The sequence below is a fragment of the Nycticebus coucang genome, chromosome 4, assembly GCF_027406575.1.
Source record: "Nycticebus coucang isolate mNycCou1 chromosome 4, mNycCou1.pri, whole genome shotgun sequence".
Taxonomy (NCBI): Eukaryota; Metazoa; Chordata; class Mammalia; order Primates; family Lorisidae; genus Nycticebus; species Nycticebus coucang.
The window spans coordinates 139,849,958-139,872,591 of NC_069783.1; the positions used below are offsets into that span (position 1 = coordinate 139,849,958).

Here is a 22,634-nt window from a genome sequence, read left to right on the forward strand (position 1 = left end):
CAGAACCTAGGTTCTGAGAGAAAGTTCTCACAAGGTTCGGGGCTGCTGTCCCGCGTTCTGTAGGCAGGGCGGTGTGGGGTCGGATTAAGTGTTGAGGTTTCGGGGCTGTCTGGCCACCCCCAGTCCTTGGTTCTGCGAGATACTGGCCTTGCCTTTGGCTTCCCGCCTAGGCAGCCTCGCAGCCTAGCTACGTGACAGGCAGAAGGAACCCACTAACTACATCTATTGTCCGCCTCCCACAGAGATGGGAATGCCAAGGCCTTGCTCAGGTCAGTTAGGGAGCAGGGTTTGCGAGTACCATAGAAAATCCAGACTGGGAAATACTCTTTGAGTACTACTTTCTTGATCCCACTTACCATTTTTGTCTGGGGGGTGGTGCTTAAATGCAGGATTACTTGGTGAGAGGCAGATAGCAATGAAAAGGGGATTAGAAATCTCCCCTCATCTTTTAGGACTCACTCCTACCCCCAACCTCTCTGGCCCTCCCCAGAGCTCTGATCCCTGAAGGTAATTTCCCTTGTGCTTTGTTTGCATTGGAAAACAGTGAGTAGGTACCAAAAATCCCAGGAAGCTCTGAGTCACTGAAAATGATTAGTAGTAATTAAAGAGGCAGGCAGTGGGACCCAAGAATTGCTGTAGTTTTCAAGGTACGGGAGAGAGGCCTGCCCTGTCTACACCTGAGTGGGAAGATCTGTGCTGACTCAGACCACCTCTTGAGGCCTGGGAAAAACTAAAAGATATCCAATCTCAATAAAAAAAAAAGTTTGGAAGAGCTGCTTACCCCCACCATAACTTTAGCAACCAACTCCCTCTCATTGTGATTGAAACTTACATGTTCATTTGGGAGCAAGTTCCTCCCCTGCAACTGGCTTCCCTGAAGTGTGGTCTTAATCTTTCACCTTTTTCTAATTGCCTGCTGCCACCGTGTAGTACCCCCTTGCTTATCTTAGCTGTCTCTGGACAGGCAAAGTTGGCACACTTACAGGATAGATCCCTATCACAGTGGCCAGTCCTTGGGGACTTCTAAGTAATTTGAGAAGCAAGGAGACCCACTCCTCCTCTTCCTGAGTCTGAAATGAAAGCCCTCCGGATCCAGCCTGAGGTCTTTTCCTCCAACCCAATTCTTTGGGCTGCAGGGTTGTGGGAAATGACTGCTAGAAGGGGTAGAACACAGGGAGACACTGAGGAGGGGCCAAGGCTGCTGTAAGAGAAGGCGTTATTTGGGGGTAACTTCCCCCAGCTGTTTCATCTTCTCTTCTGAGGCTTTGTCTGGAAGCAGGACCTCCACAGAGAAACTGACCTTCTTGGCATGAATGAAGCTGTAGGTGTTGTCAAACCGCAGGACATCTGAGGGGAGGCAGAAACCAGACATTCAGGCAGTTCTGACAGCAGGCTTGGGGACAGTGATTTTTGTTGATTTTTATTGACTGAGACAGTGTGGTAGGTAATGGGAATGAAAGTAGCGTAAGCAACGGCCCTTGACTTTCTGAAACTTAATCCAGCTAGGTTGACAAGACATTCAATGGAGAGAAAAAAATTTGAGGCAGAACATGCCAAGTGCCAGATGACTACAGAAGACTTATCATGTCTCTAATAGCTTGGAAGAAGAGGGCCCAGTAGACCAAAGTCATGTGAAAAGCTTTTTAGAGGAGTTAGAGTTTGAACTAGGCTTGAAAGGGGGAAGTGGAATTGTTATCCACTGTAATAATTGTCATGGTAATAATGACTATTGCTTTGTTCCAGCTCTGGGAGGTTAATCTATGCATATTATCTTACCCTTCCTCACAGCTACTCTTATGAGTTCAGTGTTGATCCTGTTTTATATCAGATAAAAAGGCTCTTGTGCCGCACAGTGAGGAAATTATAGAGCTAGAGTTTCACTCTGATTCACATTGCTGCCTTTGTCTTGCCTGACGTGGGCCCTGAAAAGCCTAGCCCTGTTCATTTTCTAACAAAAGATAAAATGTGCAAACTTCTTGAACTAGAAAGCTTTTTATCCCAAAGGAAGCTATATGGACAGGAATGCTCATGGCATACCTTTTTTTAATAATAAAACTTGGAAACCTGGTTTCCTTTTTTGATGTTCATCAAAAAAGAATTATTTAAATAATTTATATTGTAATCCATATGATGGAATACTTTTCTGATATAAAAAGAAAGAGATTAGCTCCATAGATGTGGCTGGGGAAAATGTCCACAATATATCTTGAGGCTGAAAAAGTTACAGAACAGCTTAAAAATAGTTCATAACATTTTGTAAGTCTGTATGGTAAAAATCTTTTTTGGCCTTACTACTTGGTCTACCTACACTCCAGGTTCTCTTTGGTAATACCACTCAGATGTTTGTCCTAAAGGAAAGTTTTCAAATCCTGTGATGAGTTTTACAATCTCAGAATTCCTTCAAACATACACTCCGTGACAAACTGAATTCCTGTAAAGATGTACATGTATGTATATGCTTGTTTATTGAAACATGTTGATTGGAAACATGCTTCTAGAGGGTTGAATAATATTTGGTAGGAAAATAGCCAAGACGTGTTAGCAGTGGTTTTCGACCTTCCTAATGCCACGATGTATTTTCATTGTTACAAAGGGTTGAGAACCGCTGCTCTAGATAGGGAAAATAGGCATGCCCTTGGTAGAGAAGGCCTCTAAGCCTTGGCAAAAGAACAGATTGCTTTTAGCCTAACCCAGTTTCTTTGAGAAGTTGTTCCATTTCAGCCAAACACCTTTTCAAGAGAACTGAGTGTGAAAACAAAACACTAGCTCTGCCCCTTCCCTTTGCTGGGATTTCTCACTTTTCCCACCAAGAAAAAAACTGGATTTAATCCTAAGACTTAACTTTTCCTTGCCCTGCATAAAGTGCATCACTTAGACCAAAGGTAGACATACCACCAACTAACTCTTCCTTCATGGTGTGAAGTATTAAGTTACCGATTTTTTTCTCTGTACCAGAGGTCTTTCAGGACCAACTGTTCCTCTGGAAGGAGTAAAGCTTCCTCTCTGCCCTTAGCAACCAGAGTTATCCATGTTGTAGGAGTGGTCCTTTGAGTTCCTTGGTCAAAGTACCAGGATTGAGGTAGCTTTTGCTTAGCAAGGCCTTAGAAACAAGGGATTGATCAGAGGCACAGGCCCAAGGGAAATGGAATCACTGCAACTCCAGAGTCTTCTTGTTTCATTTTGACACTAATCGTGTAGTTATAGAGCCTCCAGAGATCCTCCAGGGTAAGGCTCCTTAACTGTTGTTGGGTAACTGACCCCTTTCACATTCTGATGAAAACCAACGTAGACCTTCTGAGATAGTGGTTCCCAATAGGAAAGATACTATTCTGAAGGTGGGGTGGTGTGGTGGAGTAGGTAAAAGCTTGCATTCTCATCTATGTATTGAAAAATATATTCTCTTGCCATATGAGCTTTTATTATATTGACTTTAAAATTACATGGCTCAGTGGATTATATTATCTATAACTATTTCAGAATACTGGAGGGGATGTTAGACACTATTTGTTCTAAAAGGGAAGTATTTGATCTTTAGGATTTAGAACCACTGCTCCAGGGGACCTTAGATTAATATCTCCTAGTTTAGTCCACTCATTTCATTTTAAGGAGAAGGGAACCTAAATCTAATTATTTAGAGACATTTGCTCACAACACTGAGAGATGCTCTGTAGTGGGTCTTTAAACAAACAGAAGACACTGGGAGGGTCAATGGCAAAGCTGGACTCAGAAACCAGGCCTGCTGGTGCCCGCTGGACTGTGTCCACTGCAGCGCGGTCTGGCAGAACTGTGTAACTTTAACTTCTACACCACATCATGCACTCTTTTTTGTTTTTGGGGGGTTTTTTGTTTTTTTTGGAAACAGAGTCTCATTGTCACTCTCAGTAGAATGCTGTGGTGTCACAGCTCACAGCAACCTCAAACTCTTGGGCTTAGGCGATTCTCTTGCCTCGGCCTCCCAAGTAGCTGGGACTACAGGCTCCCGCAACAACAGCTGGCTATTTTTTGTTTGCATTTGTCATCGTTTAGGTGGCCTGGGGCAGGTTCAAACCCACCATCCTCGGTATAGCCGTAACCACTGTGCTATAGGCACCGAGCCACATCATGTACTCTTGATAAACAAAGGCCAGGTCCTTTTTTTCTGAATCTTTTCATTCCTAGTTGAGTATCTATACTAAATAGGCACTCAGTAAAAATTAAGTGAGAAAACAAAAGTTAAATCAATTCAAAGTTTGTCCCTCCTCCTTGGTATTTTAGTATACTTGGACAAGGCCCGGGGCACCTGGGAGGGACAATGTATATTTGCCATCGAGGCTAGCACAGAGTTTTAATTTCTCCTCTGGGTGACTATTGTCTACGTCCAAGGGTCCTGGTTCTCCCAGGGCATTGCCCTCCTGCAGATGAGCTTATAACCTAACACTGGGTTCTCACTGTGCTCAGGTCTAACCTGAGTCATGACCCCACACAACAGTTGAACCCACCTCATTGTCTTTACAACTGGGAATGGGGATGGACACTGTGGCCTGACTGTACTCAGGGGAATGGACAAGAAGCGTATCCCAGTCAACACCCTGCAAGCAGGTGAAGGTTCCTTCAGGAGTGTATCCCATGCTTGGCACTAGTAGCACAGTGGTTATGGTGCCAGCCATATACACTGAAGTTGGTGGGTTCAAACCCAGCCCAGGCCAGCTAACCAACAAGGACAACTGCAACAAAAAATAGCCAGGCATGTGGCCGGTGCCCTTAGTCCCAGCTACTTGGGAGGCTGAGGCAAGAGAATCACTTAAGCCCAAGAGTTTGAGGTTGCTGTGAGCTGTGACGCCACACACTCTACCCACACGACTTGAGACTGTGTCTCTTAAAAAAAAAAAATGGAAAGAGAAGAAATTCAAGCTTGTACGTATGAAGTGCTTTATCTTCTCTGGTGGACATTGTCTGGGCTGGTGCTAAACCTTGTTCTTGCTGAACCACACAGTACACACCTTCTCTTCCAGTACACTGCTGCTCACTCACAAGAATACTCCCACTCCCTGAGGAGCTATACTGCACTGCACGGCATCTGTGAGGAGTCATTAGAGGCTGAAAGTTGCCTGTGACACGAAAGAGAAGGCAGATCCTCACACTGGGTGATGATGTGGACAAGTATAGAGGCTGGGGCAAGACCCCTGTGGGGCTAGTTCAGATCTGCCTGTACTGCTATAGACATGGGGCACAGGGATTCTCCCTTCTCTCTAAGTTATCTCCCCCAGGCCTTACCATAACAGTAGTGACTACAATGTAGTAAGTGTTTGCTGTATGCCAAGCATTACACTAAGTGCCTCCTTATCAAAGTTAATCATCAGGTATTCCTGTAAGACCACCATTGTAGCAATCAGGAAGCATGTTTAAGGAATATATGTCACTTGACCAAGGCCATGCTAGTCAGTCATCAAGTCCAACTCAGGTTTGATGATAAAGCTCTTGTTCTCATTGATTTTTTTCTATTGGCTCTAACAGAAAGGAAAAAAGATTTGATTGGGTGTGTGCATGTGTATGGTTTTTCTGCTTATAAATGTACACAGTCATTATAAAATATATTTGCAGAAATAGTGTAAAAATTAGAACCATCCATAAGCACCCTGCCAGCCCAGAGATACCCATTCTGAGTTAGCATAGGTTCTTTTCTGTGTACATACTTTTTCTAACCAAAGTTGAATGCATACCATACATGCTATGTATGTTTCATACTAATTTAACATGTATCTAAATGTATCAGACATATCAATTTATTCTGTATAACAGGTATATGATACTCCATTGTTTGGATGGACTATAATTTATTTAAGAAGACTTTAGGGCCATTTGTTTTACTGCTAGTTTTCTGGGCTACTGGGAACATCCTCCTAATATCTTTGCGCATTTGTATAAATATTTCTGTGTAAATTTTCCAGAAATAGAATTGCTGAGTTGAAGGGAATTTTAATCAATATTGCAAAGACCAAAGTTCAACACTTTGTTTTTGAGGTCACTCTGTCACCCTGGATACAGTGTCGTGGCATCATAGCTTACAGCAACCTCAAACTCTTGGGCTCAAGCAAATCCCTTGTCTCAGCCTCCCGAGTAGCTGGGACTACAGGCAACCACCACAATGCCCAGCTAGTTTTTCTATTTTTAGTAGAGATGGTGTGTCAACTTTTGTTCAGGGTGGTCTTGAACTTCTGAACTCAGGGGATCCATCAGTCTCAGCCTCTCAGAAAGTTAGGATTACACCTGACCTAAACACCTTTTTAAATGCCTGTTTGCCATTCATACTCTTAATGTGTGAACTGCCTGTTCACGTTGTGTGTCCATTCTAGAGTCAACCTGAAGATAAGTGAGGCTCAGAGGGGACAAGGCTGGACTTCTCAGCACTCTGCTTACCTTGTGCCCTCCTAGCCAGTCAGCCTCTCTGGACTTCAGGAAGGGGCATCCACAAAAAATGTCTGGCCAGTCGCAAACCTAGTTGGACCTGGACCAGAAAGCAGACGAACTGAACCCCTGTGATCACCTAAGAACTGTGACTCACCTATACCTGGTAGTATCAGTTCAGAGTCCCACCCTGCTATTAACCAGTTGGGTCACCTTAAGCAAGTCCTATCACCTCTCCGGACCTAGTTTTCTTCATGTATACAAGGAGTGTGTTGAACTAATGGAGTTCCACTTCTGGCTGTAACTTTCTGAGAGCCAAAAATCCATGGCAGAAGAGGAGCCTCACAGCAGAAAGCCGGAAAGGGGCTTCAGGACATCGCCAAGACAGAGATACTTACAGATACCAGGGTCACTGCAGGTGAGGGTCCCATCTTCAGGGACCAGGTGGGAGTTGTACCTCTGGTTGGGCAGCACCTCTGTCATCTCCCCTGCCCGCTGCCTCTCTCCCATCTTGGTCTTCAGGAAAATCCCAAAACCAATATCTGCCCCATCCGACATAAACTGCCACCTGCAGAGGACATCACCCATTTAGACATAATTCTGTCTGTGTGTACCCTCTCTGGGGTATTGGCATCAGGGCTTCTCCCACCCAGCCCACCTATGAAAGAGCCCTACCTGAGGACACAGCCAGGAAAGAGGATCTCATACTCCACTTGATGGGAGGAGCCACGGGAAATCTGTACGCTATGTTCATACTGTTGTTTTACCTGGTCTCGCACATAATACTTCTTGGGGATATCACCCCCATAGTTGATCTAGGAGCAGAGCCTGGAGTGAGCTGGAATGTGCATTTCAGCCAGGTTTCCCTATTCACCTCCAGCCCCTGCCAGCCCATACCTTGGTCTTACACTTGGGGTTTCCATCAGGGTCAGTCATGGTGCCCCCATACTCCACAGGCACCTGGTCAGGGCTAATATGTTTCAGTACAACCTCCTTCCAGTTTGCTGACAGGAGAAGGAAGGAAGGAGAGAGATGTGTCTGTCACACCACTAGGTAAGATTTCACCCTACATAACCATAGTGATCTACAGTAAACAGGCAAAAAAAACCCACCCCCTCCACTCCAAATACCAGCAGTAAGAGCAGTAAGAGCACAGGCTGCATGCAAAGTACTGCAGGAGCTTCAGGAGTGGCCAGCACCCAGAGGATGACCCTGCCCTAGACCAGGAGTCAGGAGACTGGGTTCCTGTTCTCATTGCTGCTGAGCAGCCTTAGGCACATCACTTCGTTCTGAGCCTAGTTCCTCCTGTCCTGCAGGGTTATGGTGGGAGTAAAATGAACTAAGTACTTGGGAGGGCTTTATAAACTGTAAAGTGGGGTACAGATATGATAGATAGTCTATTACTACTCCCAGGGAGGTGATAAAAACATTGAGGTATAAACAGGAGGGGGACTAAGAAAGGTGGAAGGGCACAGCATGTGCAGTGGACAGGAAGGCCTGAATCAACATTACCCTTCCTGGTTACGCCGTTCTCCATGAGTGAAGAACCGAGTGTGCCTTTCCCCACACTTTCCCCTACACCTAATTGCAACTTCATGAATAAATGTGCCACTGTAGAGTGACCCCTTAAATGAGTTCCCCTGGCTTTACCTCAGCCACGGTTTCACTAACGCTCCTGTTATTTTCAGCTGGTTAGCTGCCAGTGATTTGGCCCATTATTCCTTTTTTTCAAATAACCAAGCCCTTTCCTGACTAGGAGAGTTTGATTCTAGAACAGCCAATTCTGAGAACTGCTTCTCCACCAATCCAAACTTGTAAACAGACATTAGCCAAGTACAATATTTTGATACTGGAAATCTTTCCATGCCTGCTACCTAGAACATTGATAGGCACTGGCTCCAAGTCATAGGGTACAACCCAATGTCCTCTGTGCTGTGCTGGCTAGAAACCACTGAGGCTTCCCAGGGTCTGCCAGCCCTCAGATTTGTAGGGACCAGAGACCATGCCACTCCTGGGAACACAGCGTCTGTGGTCTGGGGGTGACCTAATCTGTGCTGCTAAGCTCCAATGACCAGCCTAAAGTGAATTTTTCCCCTCCTCTGTTGAAGATCCTGTACCTTCCCAGCCCAAGGCAGGTTTGGTTGAAAGCGTTTTAGGTGTGGGTAGGAGAACAGACTGAACCTCCTACACTGCTCTGCTGCCAGGAAACCAAACCGCCTCATGCACCTGGTGGGTGGTAGCAGCAGAAAACCAAAAACCATAAAAGCCTTTTGTGCAGATTTTATATTTCTTCCTCCATTTCAGCTGGAGAGTTGGGAGAAGGCCAAGGAGGATTCTTCCCATTTTACAGAGACAGTAACTGAGGCAACAAGAACCAGAACCCTGCCTGAGCTAGGACTAGAACCCAGAAGTCCTAGCTTTCCTCACGAATTCACTCCATTCCCCCAGTGTCACTGGCACGCATTTGGAAAATCTCCATTTTTAACATGTCACCTAAAGGAATCCCTGTTACCTATGTCCATGTCAACTTCATAGGTGGCATCAAGCTTTCCACGAGCCTGTCCCAGGCCACACTTCCAGCCCCTTCTCTCACCATTTCATTTCATGCTGCACCAAAACTGAACTTCCTGTTCCTGGCTGGTTTGATTCCTGTGCATCCTCCTTGCTGGGGTTTGGGTCACCCTTTTCCCTTGTGCCCTGATGTTCTCCCCCATTCCCCTGCACACCCAATCCCTGCTGTCCTGCTTCTCTGCCAACCTCATTAATCACTCCTTCTCAGTCTCCCTGATGGGCTCTTCTTTTTCCGCCTTCCCTTGAGCTTGGATATTCCCCAGGGCTCAGCCTCTGTTTTTCCATGGACAGTTTTATCTTCTCTCAAGGTTTTGGCTGCTACCTTTATTTGATACCTCTAAAATCTCCAGACGGTAGTTCTCTCCTAAGCTTCAGACTCAAGTAATCCCACCATCTGTATATATCACACAGGCCTCAAACTCCAAACTTGTTCAAGCCTATTCTTCCAGTGTTTTCCCTAGTTGAACTAATGCATCACTATCTATTCAGTCATGCCAGCCACCGGGGAATCGTTCTAGATTTCTCTTTCTCCCTTACTTCCTACATCCAGTCAATTGAGTTCTGCTGTTTTACTTTCTAAATCAATCTTAAATCCATCCTCTCCCTTCTATCACAGTTACCACTGCTCCGGTTCAGGCTTGCTAAACCTCTTGCATGGACTATGCCATCAGCATAAAAACTGGTCTCTCTCCTTCATGATCCTGCCAGCATGTTTCAGCTTAAATTCTGATTGTGGTGCTCCCCTGCTGAAAACTCTTCTCTGGTTCCCAGTGGCCTGTAGAGTCATGTCCCAGCTTCTCAACACAGTGCCCTGGATTCTCTGTGCCTCGGCCTCTGGTCCTCGCTCCAGCCTCATCTCTTGCCACACCCTGCCTCACCATCCACAAGAATGCCTCTGCCATGCTGTATAACATCTGTTCAGTACTGAAGCAGCTTCCCCCCTTGCTCCACCTGACTGACTCTTATTCATTCATAGCACACAGCTTAGGTAGGTGTCACCTCCTGCTGAGCTCAGGTGGGGTGAGCATCTCTGCTCAATGCTCCCATGCTCTTTGTGGTCTCCACTATGTTTACCATGTCATGCTGATAAGACATCTGTTGGAAGAGGCCAAGAGATCTTCAGTGCACTCTATCATATTCACTTTTGTAGCCTTGGTGTCTAGTCCACCACCTGGCACATACTAGGTCATTGCCAAATGAAGCCACTCCACTTGTCCCCAACTGCAGACAGCCTAGCTCCTGTGACCTCTGTGGCACCTCTTCTAGTATCTTTTCTAGCTAGTACCATAGCTTTCTTTCTCTGGAGAGAAAGCTTCTCCCCCTGTTATACTGTAAGGTCCTTGAGGGAAAGGACCAGAGTTTCAGTTTATCTTTGAATCTACAATGATGAGCCAGCATTTGCTTCTAGAATGTTTGAGAGAAAGAGTTCTTATGAAAACAGATAGGAAGGCCCAGCTCTGTCCCAGCTTGCTCCTGGGTCCCACTGCTACCAAACCTGTAGAAGGAGCCTTCACCCTGGTGGCTATGGCAGCACCTCTAAAGCTAGACCGCTTTGGGCCATAGACCATACTACGGAGTAGAGAAGAGTCTGGACCACTCACCTCCCAGGACCATGATCTTCTTACGAGTGTCCTCACTCAGGAAGGGTTTGATGAGGTTATAGGCCACAGGAAACAGCTTGGGGGCTGGAACAAAGACCAGGTGATATGAGACTGGGCTATGCCCAGGCTGCCCCTGACAGTGTCCTTTGCAGGTCTGCGACCCTATGTTGGGACACACGTTGCCTAGTGCAGTGGAGCCAGGATGTCAGGTTTAGTTTGGGTAGCTCCTCAAGGTCCAGCTTTCCCATCTGTATAGTGGGTATAACACAAGGGCCTCTCCCTATCTCATCAGGCTGGAGGCCTTTGAATTGTAAAGTGGTCTGCATACGTCAAGGGCCAGTCTTCTGAACAAGTCTTTAGATCCCTACCTTGGCTCACTCAGTTTTACTCTCCTTAATCTGCCCCAGTACTATATTTGGTCCCCTTTCCCAGCTGACTCTATCATAGGAAATTCCCAGCTTACCTTTAACAACAAAAAGACGCTTCAGTGTTTCAGGATAATTTTCTTCAAACATGCAGAGAAACTGTAGAAACAAAATCACTCTGATTCCTGACCTCTGTGCCAAGGAGAGATGCCCTGCTTCCTCCAAGATGGGATCTGCCCCCATAGCCCTCCTCCCTGCCCTTCACCTCTCCATAGGCTTCCACAGCAGGCTTCCAGAGATGCTTAAGGCCAAGCCCCTCACAGTCATAAATCATGGTGATGGTCTCTATCTTCTTTCCCAACTGCAGGGAACAAAGAACAGGAAGTCATATCAAGCTGCCCCACTACAAAAGCCTACCACAGTTCAGGGCAAATGCTGATCGTGCCATGTACCCATAGAGCAAACCGGAGCTGCTCAGGGCTGGACCCAAGATTTTCCAAATCAAGATAATCACTCCAGACCAGAACTGGGGCCTAGGAAAGTCACTCTTCCTACCTAGGTAGGCAGGACTCAGTGTTCTCATCCAGTGAATGACTGGGTGAATCTAGATCACATCTAAGGTGCCTTCTGTTCTGCAATTCAGCCTGGCAGTCCCTCTCTTCCTCTGAAGCACTGAGCACTCTGCAGCAACCAAATAGCACTCACGTGGCACCCGTGCAGCCACAGATGTTCTTTCCAACCTGAGCCCTGAACAAGTACATCCATGTCTAATGCTTCCTATGTCCGCAGACCCCCAGGTCTGTGCACACAGCAGGCTCTCGGGGAACACTTGTGGATGGTATCCTTGGAGTGTTCCCAGACTTTTTCACATTGTTTCACTGGATCTTTAGCACTGCTGGAAGGAAAGAAGAGAGGACCATGGCGGCAGCGCCACACCGTTCTTCAGTCTTTTCCTTTCTAAGAGAATCGGCTGTACTTATCTTTTTCTTTTTTTTTTTTTCTGAGACAGGGTCTTAGCTCTGTCACCCAGGCTAGAGTGCAGAGGTGTCATTATAGCTCACAGCAGCCTCAAACCCTTGAAGGGCTTGAACGATCCTCCTGTCTCAGCCTCCTGAGTAGTTGGAAGTACCAAGTGCATGTAACTTTGCCACCTAATTTTTTCTATTTTTAGTAGAGACAAGTTCTCACTCTTGCTCAGGCTAGTCTCGAACTTCTAGCCTCAAGTGATCCTGCAGCTTTGGCCTCCCAGAATGCTAGGATTAGAGAAGCACAGAATCTGAGATCATTTACACCAGTGGGACCCAAATACTTGCCCAAAGATGGATTGATCCATGACAAAGATTTCAGTGTTCCCCAGATAAACGAGAAAAAATAACAATAATGTAAGGAGTTGTTTGTGAAGCTAAATTTATTCCATTTAAAGAGCTGCCTTTGACCAGGCATGGTGGCTCACACCTATAATCTTAACACTCTGGGAGACCAAGGCAGGTGGACTGTTTGAGGTCAGGAGTTTGAGACCAGCCTGAGCAAGAGTGAGACTTTGTCTCTACTTAGAAGAGAAAAAATTAGGTGGGCGTGGTGGAGGGCACATGTAGTCCCAGCTACTCAGGAGGCTGAGGCAAGAAGTATAGATAGCTTGAACCCAAGAGTTTGAGGTTGCTGTGAGCTATGATAATGCCACAGCACTCTAGCCAGGGTGACAGTGAGATTCTGTCTAAAAAAATAAAACAAAGGACTGGGCACAGTGGTTCATGCTTATAATCCCAGCACTTGGGAGGCCGAGGAGGGTGGATTGCCTGAGCTCACAAGTTCAAGACCAGCATGAACCAGAGTAAGACCCCATGTCTGAAAAGCAGCCAGGTGTTGTGGCAGGGATCTGTAATCCCAGCTACTTGGGAAGCTGAAGCAAGAAAATTGCTTAAGCCCAAGAGTTTGAGGCTGCTGTGAGCTGTGATTCCATGGCACTCTACCAAGGGTGACAAAATGAGACTCTGTCTCAAAAATAAATAAATATTAAAAAATAATAATAAAAATAAAAAATAAAGGGCAGCGCCTGTGACTCAAAGGAGTAGGGCACCGGCCCCATATACCGGAGGTGGTGGGTTCAAACCTGGCCCCTGCCAAAAACTGCAAAAAATAAATTAATTAATTAAAATAAAATCAAAAATAAAACAAACAAAGGGGAAAAAAAGAATCGCTTTTTATTCTAAGATTATGTCATTCCTATAGTTTTTTGTGTTAATTTTGGCAATGATAGATGGTAAATTCTTTTTAATTTCTTACTTGGCAAAATAAAAATACGACAGCATTATCTCAGTCTCTAAAACTTGGAAATTTCCCTGAGCTATGAAATCCAGAGGGCTAGACCTCATCCCTGAAGCTGTGCTTCAATTCCTGTGTGACATCGCTGCTTCTGCTTTACTGCCTCAGCCACGGCCAACGCATTTTCAGCAGTAGTAAGCCACTCACCTTTGCAGTCTGGCGGGCACACTCCTGCAGAAGCAGCTCACAGTCCCGCATCTTAGTCCTGAGCAGGTCCTGTTTGGTAGCTGAGAACAGCAAACCCTTGGCATCCAGAGGTCCAATGATATCATACCAGACTGGGCAGCCATCAAGGTCATAGCCGCACATGCCCCCTGACAGATACTGTTGGATCACCTGAACAAAGACATAGAGGAGTCAGTGTCTCCCTCCAAATTCCTCCCATGCATGCCAATGGATACCCATTCTGGAAACCATCAGGGCTCACTTGGCATTGTCAGACCCCTCCCTCGGGGGATCCCATTCAGTAGGCCCAGGACAGAGGTCATGCAGCTCACAGGCATAGCATAGGGATGGGGCAGGATAATTTGTCCTTACCTCTGGAGGCTTCCAGCTAATGATGTTGTCAATGTCCTTTTGCTTACGGAACTCCACATGCTGCAAAAACAGAATCAGGAATTTTCAAAAGTGGGGGCAGGGGAGGTTAATACATTAATCTAGGAATAAGAAACAGTGAGATCAAACCACCAGACCACAGGTGCTCACTAGAAGGCAATAGGCAGGAACAGAAAAACAATGGCTCTGCCTAGTTCAGAGGTCTCAACAGAACAGATTATCGTTCTTAGCTGGCCCAGGACTATGAAAGCCTGCATTTTCAGGGAAGGGAATGCACTTTGTCCCAGAGAGACAGGGCAACAGTGGTCAGCTAATAATCAGATATGTCACACAAGGCAAAGGCTATGATCGGAGAGGGTTGGGTTGGGCAAAAGCAGTCCAAGCAAGGTATGATTCTTTTTCTGAGACCAAGTCTCACTCTGTCATCTTAGGTAGAGTGCTATGGCATCATAGCTCACAGTAGCCTCAAACTCTTGGGCTCAAGGGATCCTCTTGCTTCAGCCTCCTGAGTAGCTGGGGCTATAGGTGCCCACCACAATATCCAGGTAGTTTTTCTATTTTCAATAGAGCTGGGATCTCATTCTTACTCAGGCTGATCTTGAACTCCTGAGCTCAGGTGATCCACCTGCCTCGGCCTCCCAGCACTGCTGGGATTACAGGCATGAGCCACTATGCCCAGCCCCAAAGTGGGATTCTAATGGGGAGAAACTGAGGCAACAGCAGGATTTGAAGCCAGATGGATCTCACCTTCCGGAGCATGGCCTCTGATTTATGCAGGTCGAAGCTTCTTGCTGTAACAGGGAAACATGGTCAGGATTAGGCCAGCAGACTAGGGGTCCAAGGATGGGGAAATTTACCTATTCTCATGATGGGGCCAGTTCCTTCCAGTCTCCCCTGCTGCTCTCAAATCATCCCACCTACAGAAGCTAATAGGAAACCTTCATGAGAGCTTTTAGAGCACCACAGGCCCAAGGTTCAGGGTAGCTAAAGGCAGCATATTGTAAGTTCAGGGCCAAAAGTTTTACTCCAGTGGATGCAATCAGGTGAAAGGCCTTATCTCCTCTCAGCAAAAGTGAACCCTGACACCCCTGCCCACATCATTTGGCTTCTCCTTCTTACACAGAGAAAATTTATCTTCTCCACAGTCTAACATCTAGTCCTTAGAACTTGACCCACAGTTCAAAGGTAAACATAGCTCCCCTGTAATCTGGGGTGGAGCTGGTGGAAATCCCAGTGGGACAGAGGGGTTGATGAGCCTCTAGCCAACTTTGTCATACCCTCAAAGGACCTACACATATCCTAAAGGGACAGAAAGGGCCCTTCTCCCAGGGCTCCTGAAAAGTTGCATAATCAAAGTCCACATGAGCCAACTTTTTATTTTCTGCATGAACTCCAACAAGTTGTCCTGCTTAAGGGTGAACACAAAAACCTCACTGTCCCCCAGGGCCACCTGCTCCCAGGTCAAAGCTTACCTAGCTGACATTCACTGTCAGTTCTTGTTTTTGAGACAGTCTTCCTTTTTCACCCTCAGTAGAGCAGGAGCGCCCTGGCGTCATACCTCACAGCAACCTCAAACTTTTGGGCTCAAGCGATTCTCTTGCCTCAGCCTTCCAAGTAGCTGGGACTACAGGCACCCGCCACAACACCTGACTATTTTTAGAGACGAGGTCTCCCGGTCTGGCTCAGGCTGGTCTCAAATTACTGAGCCCAGGCAATCTACTCTCTTCTGCTTCCCAGGATTACAGGAATGAGGCACCTCGCAGGGCACTATACTCAGTTCTTATTGTTATCATGAGCTGGGATCTGCTCCAAAGACCTAGAGTAGGGTTGCTTTCTCAGCCACATGACAGCCCTTCCAAGACTGTCAAATTTTATGCTGCCACCCTGAGTTTTCCCCTAGTATCAAGCTGCCCATCCTTGGAGATTTTACCAAGCCTCACAGCTCAGCTCCAAGTCCATCCAAATAACTTCCCTTTGAAAGTTTTCCAGATTGCAGGAGGCTCCTGTGGCTCAAGGAGTAGGGTGCCGTCCCATATGCTGGAGGTGGCGGGTTCAAACCCAGCCCCGGCCAAAAACCACAAAAAAAAAAAAAAAAGAAAGTTTTCCAGATTGCCAGTGTCCCTCTCAGAGCCAGGCAGCAAGCACAGCACCAGGTGTCTTCTAAGAACTTTCTTGACAACAGCCATGTTCTTAACGCAGGTGGAGCTTATAGTCAACTGAAACCCCCAGATCCTTTTCACCTGTGCACTGCTAAGCCTCTATTCCATATGTGGAGAGGCTGGACCTTAAATCTTCCCTATCAAATTTCATCCTGTTACCATCAGGATGAAAGAGTTTAAAGAGTTTTTAAGATCCAGATTCAAACCAATTTTGTCATCTGATCTATGAACTATCCTGCCCAGCTGTATGTCCTCTGTGGCTGTGGTTGGTGTCTAGATCTGCTGACAGTCCTGAAACCTGGGCCAGATCGGCTGCCCTCTGGACTGTCACCAGTCCCTTAATCATCGCTCCCTGGGAGTGCCTAGCACATTCCCTGACTCTGCTATCATGAAATTTAGTCCTCTCTTCTGCACCCAGCAGGTGCATCAAGAGATTTCCTCCAATGCCACACCCGGTACTGGAGCTGGACTCAAACTGGCAGAACTGACTACCACCCTTCGTGTCCCATCACAGTAGCATGGGGGCAGCTTTTAGAGGACTAGCATCTGGATTTGCTTCCCAGCTCCTCCACTCCTCTGTTTGACCTTGGACAAGATACTGCACATCTCTGATCAAATCATCTAATAAGCTAGAAACATTTGGAAACTATAAAGCAATGTACTCTCCTGATGGGGGATTTGACCATGAAAACTCATCTTCCATAGAAAGGATACCCCTACTATGAGGAGAGCCTTTATCTTCAAAGGGAATAGGAGCAGAGGCAAACTGTCAGCCCCGTATCTCCTCTTGGGGGAGGCTCTCCAGTTAATCTTTATCTGTTAGGGTCCAATATCTTCTGTGAGGGCTCTCCCCGAATTGCCATTTGCTCCTGGAAGTCCCCTACATGGTGTCTCCCCATGCCTGCTCAATCATGCCTCTGCAGAGCTCTTGCTGCTCTGGTAGGTGGAGCGGGGGTGGGCTCAAAGCATGGCTCGGCCCAGGAGCAGCTGTGCTGGGTTCTAGTTTGCTCATTCTCTAGTCCTGTGAAATTCAGAGATTCTGACCTGCTCTGCCTCTCTTACAGGGTTCCCAACACCTTCTTGTTTTATCTTGCTTATCCCATGCACTGGGGTGCCCAGAGTGTCCAGAGTACAACCCTAGTCAGAGGGAGGCAGTAGAGGCTTGTGTACCTGTTACCAATGCCTGGGGGACAGCAGAAAACTGAACCCTATATGGGGGAAGCAGGAAGGAAGGAAACCCCAAGCACACGCCAAGGTTAGAGACAGACATTCTGCAAATGTCTCATTTTCCTTCATCAAAGAGAAAGAAAAAGGGGGTTGTTGTTCTGTTTATAAAGACAACAAAAGCCCTAATTGAAATTCATAATAGGTTCTGACCAGGCCCTAGCTCCTACCCAAGAAATGTGAAGCACAAATGCTTCTGAGAGGCTGAGCTTGGCTTCCAGGGGCAACTGTGGCTTCCTGAAAGGTTCCTGGCTGAAGTCTGGAGCCCTAGGTTTGTGCCCTGACTCTGCTTCACATTAACTGTGTGACTTCAGGGAAGTCTCCTCCCCTCTCTGAGCCTGTTTTCTCCTCTGGCAAATGAGGACAACCACACTCTCTGATATTCCTGGGAGGGGTAGGTTGTGCTTGATAGATAAGTTTATTTGGTAGACTATCGGGCCTTATGCAAAGAGAGGGTTACCCCAGGGCTCTGGTGTACCTGGTGTCTTGGGAGACCAGCTTACCAGGACTCCAGGCAGGCCCCTTTCTAGATAAGAGAGTTGCATTGCTGTTAAACAATTCTCTGAAACCACCTAACAGCAGCTCCCTAGATGGCTGGATCATCTCGCAGATGGTCCTTTAAGGAGGCTACTGTCTTCCCACTCTCTCCACCCATCTGCTTCTAGCTACAGCCTTTGAGCAAATGCTGGGCCAAGATTTCCTCTAGCCTGGACTGACTCCACTACCACCCCCACACTGTCCCTCCACCCTCTTTGGGTGGTAGACTGGAAGGTGGGAGCAAAGCTTATTTTAGCAAAGGGGCAAGTGGCACATAGGCCCCACAGGTTAGGGCCCCACATAGGCACCCCCACTAGATTCACCTGCCCTCAGGTGTTTTCCAGCAGTCCCTCAAGACCATGCTAGCGCTATCAAATTTTGGAAAGAAAAGGAGAATACATCTCTTCACCTGTCCTGAGACTTTTGGGACATGCATGTGTGTGTCTGTGCCCATAAAGAAAGAATAGGATGCCAGGGGCAGTGGCTCATGCCTGTAAGCCTAACACTCTGAGAGGCAGAGATGGGTAGATTGCCTGAGCTCACGAGTTCGAAACCAGCCTGAGCCAGAGCCAGACCTCATCTCTAAAAAGTAGCCAGGTGTTGTGGCAGGCACCTATAGTCCCAGCTATTTGGAGGCTGAGGCAAGAGAATCGCTTTAGCCCAAGAGTTTGAGGTTGCTGTGAGCTGTGATGCCACGGCACTCTACCAAGGGTAGCAGTGAGACTCTGTCTCAAGACAAAAAAAAAGAAAAAGAAAAAAACAAATAAGAATAGGGCATGATTTGTACTTTAATATTTTGGGATCCAATTCTACCTCACAACTTAAACTCTGCTAATCTGACACAAAGGAATTTTCTTTATTATTTCTGTGTCTGTTAACAATGTTTCTACAGAGAGAAAAAAAAAGTGTGTCAGAAGAACCAGGGAGGGTGGCACATGACCTGAATCACAGGAGACAAAAGGAGGGAAAAGAATGGGAAGATCTCAAGAGTAAAGGATGGGGCCAGTTAACCCCTGATGCTAGTAGAAGTGTATATGTTTCGTTGCCACATGCAGAGTTCTGTCATGGCACATCCTGCAACAGGCAGGGCACTCTGTCACATCCTCCTCTCCCAGAGGAGGGGCCTAGGGAAGATGGTTGCCCTGGCCCAGGTACCAGGCCCAGGCCCAGGGGCAAAGGTAGAACTAGAAATCAGGCTCCAGAGCCTGGCAGTGGTTTGAGGAGACTCTTGCCACCCCTGGCTGAGCTCATTAGGTTCCCCATGCACACACTGCTCCTCCTTCAAGCTGCCTAACATGGTATCAGCAGGGGACCTGCCATCCCAACAGGGCATAGAGGGGCCAGCTGCTCCCAGGAGGGCAGGACTCTGGTTCTAAACTCTGCCTTCAACTTCCCACATGGTTGGGGCCTTTCTTAGCTTGTCCTCAGCCCACTTCCCCAGATCCATCAGCAAAGCAGTTTTTCTTTTTTTTTTTTTTTCTTTTTGAGACAGAGTCTCACTTTGTCACCCTCAGTAGAGTGCCGTGGTGTCATAGCTCACAGCAACCTCCAGCTCTTGGGCTTAGGCAATTCTCTTGCCTCAGCCTCCCAAGTAGCGGGGATTACAGGTGCCTGCCACAATGCCTGGCAGCAGAGCAGATTTTCTGAGTGGATGGAAAGGGCTGTGGGCTCAGAGGAAGCCAACCAGGACTCTCAACTTCTCTGCCTTTAGCTCACTTGCAGTATGACTTGGAGCAAGTCATTTCACCTCTCTAACCCTCAGTGTCTATCTATCCACCAGGAGGGTTTAGGTTATGTAACCGCCAACAGCCCTTTTGCTAAAGGTTGTACATTCTGAATTCTCAGATTGCCAGGGGCAGCATTTTCAGAGGGTGCTATTCTGTCACTCAGAACAAGCCCCTGCTCCAGCCTCCCACAGCCCCTTTTCCCTCACCTCGGAGCCAGCGCAGGAGGAAATAATCATCTGGATTCGGCAGAGTGGGCAGCACATCCTGGACATTCTCCCGAAACTGTAGGGAGAGGCAGCTAGGTGAGTGGGACACCCTTCCTGACCACCCTTATGCCCAGGACTCTCCATGGAGGCCTTCAGTGGACCCCTCTTTCACTCAGTTCAACTCTGCAGACACTGGCTGGAAACCTGTGCTACATGGGACTCTCCATCAGGCAGCAGGGGAGGAGGTGGGAAGGATGGAAGACACTGCCCCTGCCTCACCACAAGCACTTCTACATGCCAGTGTGAAAGTCTGGAAAGTCTGAAAAGATGTGTCCCAGCCAACTGTGACAGTAGGTGCTCTGATACAGGCCATAGCAAAAGTTGTCAGTTACCAAGCATTCCCTGTGTGCCCATCACTGATCTTGGCACTCCTCATTCAGAGCCCCGAGAGGTATTACTGTCTCCATTTTACTGATGAAAGAAACAAAGCTCAGAGAGGCTAGCAACATGTCCAAGGTCAAACAGCTAGTAATTAGCAGAGCTGGGATGAAAACTCAGGTCTGTCTGAGTCCAGAGCACATGTTCTTTCTAGCAAGCTCTTCTGCCCTCTTCATTATGAAATGATGAGTAGGCTTGGCACCTGTAGCTCAAGCGGCTAAGGTGCCAGCCACATACACCAAAGCTGGCAGGTTCGAATCCAGCCCAGGCCTGCTAAACAACAATGACAACTACAACCAAAAAATAGTTGGGCATTGTGGCGGGCACCTGTAGTCCCAGCTACTTGGGAGGCCAAGGCAAGGGAATCGCTTAAGCCCAGGAATTGGAGGTTGCTGTGAGCCGTGATGTCACAGCACTCTCCACAGGGCAACAGCTTGAGGCTCCGTCTCAAACAAAAAAATAAATAAATAAATAAATGATGAGTAGTGTGCTGGGGCTGCAGAGGGAAGGAAGAGAATGCTCTCATATGTTTTCATATGAAAAATAACTATGTTTAAGGACTTCAGAGACAACAGGGAAAGGGAGGTGGGGACCCAGCAGGAAGCCATCAAGAGGAGAGTACAAGGAGTGCCAAATAAAGGAGGTAGACAGTGACCTCAAGGGACAGCCACACCCATCTCCAACGTCTCACTAAGCTATAGGTGAGCAGGCCCCCATGTGCCCTCCCCAAGCTTTCTGCTCCCAGCCACTCACCTTTCCCTGGTCACTGACCTACAGTTCATCTCCAGAGGGGACCAATGAGGACTGGCTACCTCTGCCCCTTGCCTAGGTCACCCAAGGACTCAGACTATCCTGCTCTCAAAAGCAGCTCCCAGTGCCCTGGAAAAACTACCCACCCAAACTGCAGGCAGGAAGCCACCCCTGAGACAGGACCTTTCCTAGCCCCTGGTCTCCAGTTTAATCACCACCTAATCCCTTCTCTGCCTGTCTTCCCCAGTAAACTCTGAAGCATCCCTGTCCAGCCTTCCTGACATGCGGGAGGCCCAGCCTGGGAAAAAAACCTTCATGAAACTGGTGCTTTCCCAATGCTGTCATGGCAAAAGACATCTGCCCCACCCCCTTGGCCAGCAATGGGCAGCTGTGGAGCCTCCAAACCTTGGGGCTGGACCCAATCGGCTGGCCAGGAGAACAGGTGACCTCCCCTCTCCCCAAGGGCGATAGAGAAGAGGAGATTCAGTTGGTGGAGAGGAGAGTCCAGTCCTCAAACTCTTGCCCTCTTCCTCTTCCCAGGTGCCGAGGCAAAGGCAGGCTCACCTCCTTGCCTTCAGAGGAGAATCAACCTAAGTACCTAGCAAGGCACAGGCCTACATTGCAAAATAGTGCTGGCCTTGGCTCAAACTAACCCCAGCCCAGTGAGTCACAGGGGGAACCCAGAATTCACACGTAGAAGTTTTTCCTTCAACATCATCTGGTCCAACCTCCTCATTTCATATCATTTCATTTCATTTCATCAAGGAGCAAACAGAGGGTAGGGTTTTGCCCGAGGTGGCACAGCGATGTGGTGGCAAAGCAGGGGGCTATCCAAATCCCCTAAGGAGCTGTCCAGGGCCCTTACCACGGTGCCCCCGGCCCTGCAAGGGGAAAACCTCCCGGAAATGGGAAGAAACTTGGAGCCCTGACTCTGCCCCAGGGCCTGGCTACCAGTTCCAAGGATGAATGTTGCCTTTGTGCCCTAAGTGGCCTCTAAGGGCTTCCAAGCAACACTTCTTCCCAGGTGACACCCACGGCTGCAGGGCTGGGGCGGAGATGGCCAAATTTCTCATGGCCCCCTAGGTGGGCAGAGGGATAGGCTGTCGGGAGCGCGGGCCAGCAGGAGAGGCTGGGGCTGCTTCCTCCACCGCCTGCCGGGAGACTTGACCCTCCTCCCTCGCCCCCTACTCAGACCCTCCCGGTCTCGCAGCCGCGGGAGGGCGGGGGCCACAGACCGAGACCGGAGCCTGAGCCAGGGCGAGGGCTCACCTTGTCCAGTGCCTCCTTCTGTTTGGGGCTCAGATCGCCGACTCTGCCGCTCATCGTGGCTCAGTCACGGCGTTGGCGGTCGCTGCAGCTGATGGAGCACAGACTGGTTCTCGCTGCTGCGGGAGTAAAGTCCCAGCCTCTGCCCTGGCTGCGCGGCTGGCGGCCAAACCCCGCCTCTTAAAGGATCCCGAGAGGCGGGGCACCCAGAGATGCGCTGGGATGGGTGGCTGGCAGCAGCGCCCCTCCGCCCTCCTCAAGTCAGAGGACTGAGGCCAGTGGGCATCAGAAAAGCAAGAGTCAGGGTTTAGTCCTACGTTTACCCTTAGCTCACAGTGTGACCTTAGGAAAGACACCGGAGCTCTCTGGGCCTCTGAACAACAAGAGATTGGAAGATGCTATCTAATGAGCTCCCCTAAAGATCAGGCTCCAGTGCTGTGGAACCTGTCCCCTCACTCCTGGCAAAATGACAAGACGGCAGAGAGCTGGCCTTAGGCCACTATGAGGGGCTTGTCCCCTAGGCCTAACT

General features: G+C 48.1%; 1 protein-coding gene across 2 annotated transcripts; it reads right to left on the minus strand.

The window, feature by feature from the left end:
* Positions 1 to 1,199: 1,199 nt before the first annotated feature.
* LOC128584864 (SEC14-like protein 2) lies at positions 1,200 to 22,242 on the minus strand. 2 transcript variants are annotated; one of them, XM_053590140.1, is made up of 12 exons: positions 22,109 to 22,242; positions 19,652 to 19,727; positions 14,546 to 14,589; positions 13,781 to 13,840; positions 13,391 to 13,579; positions 11,187 to 11,282; positions 11,020 to 11,080; positions 10,557 to 10,640; positions 7,282 to 7,388; positions 7,060 to 7,199; positions 6,783 to 6,952; positions 1,200 to 1,347 (listed from the first exon to the last, which is right to left on the minus strand). In XM_053590140.1, exons 1-12 carry the CDS (start codon positions 22,160 to 22,162, stop codon positions 1,217 to 1,219), a joined length of 1,212 nt encoding a protein of 403 aa, XP_053446115.1. In that variant the 5' UTR covers positions 22,163 to 22,242; the 3' UTR covers positions 1,200 to 1,216. The 2 variants fall into 2 exon arrangements, with proteins under 2 accessions (XP_053446115.1, XP_053446116.1); XM_053590141.1 differs by lacking the exons at positions 19,652 to 19,727; positions 22,109 to 22,242 and adding an exon at positions 15,271 to 18,445.
* Positions 22,243 to 22,634: the final 392 nt, after the last annotated feature.

Bases quoted from the DNA above. Each gene is read 5' to 3' on its own strand.
- LOC128584864 (XM_053590140.1), bottom strand. From the start codon at position 22,162: ATGAGCGGCAGAGTCGGCGATCTGAGCCCCAAACAGAAGGAGGCACTG. The intron at 19,728-22,108 runs GTGAGCCCTCGC...CTCTCCCTACAG, and splicing joins AGAAGGAGGCACTGGACAAG to TTTCGGGAGAATGTCCAGGA. The intron at 10,641-11,019 runs GTAAGCTGGGAA...TCTTTGTTCCAG, and splicing joins GCGTCTTTTTGTTGTTAAAG to CCCCCAAGCTGTTTCCTGTG.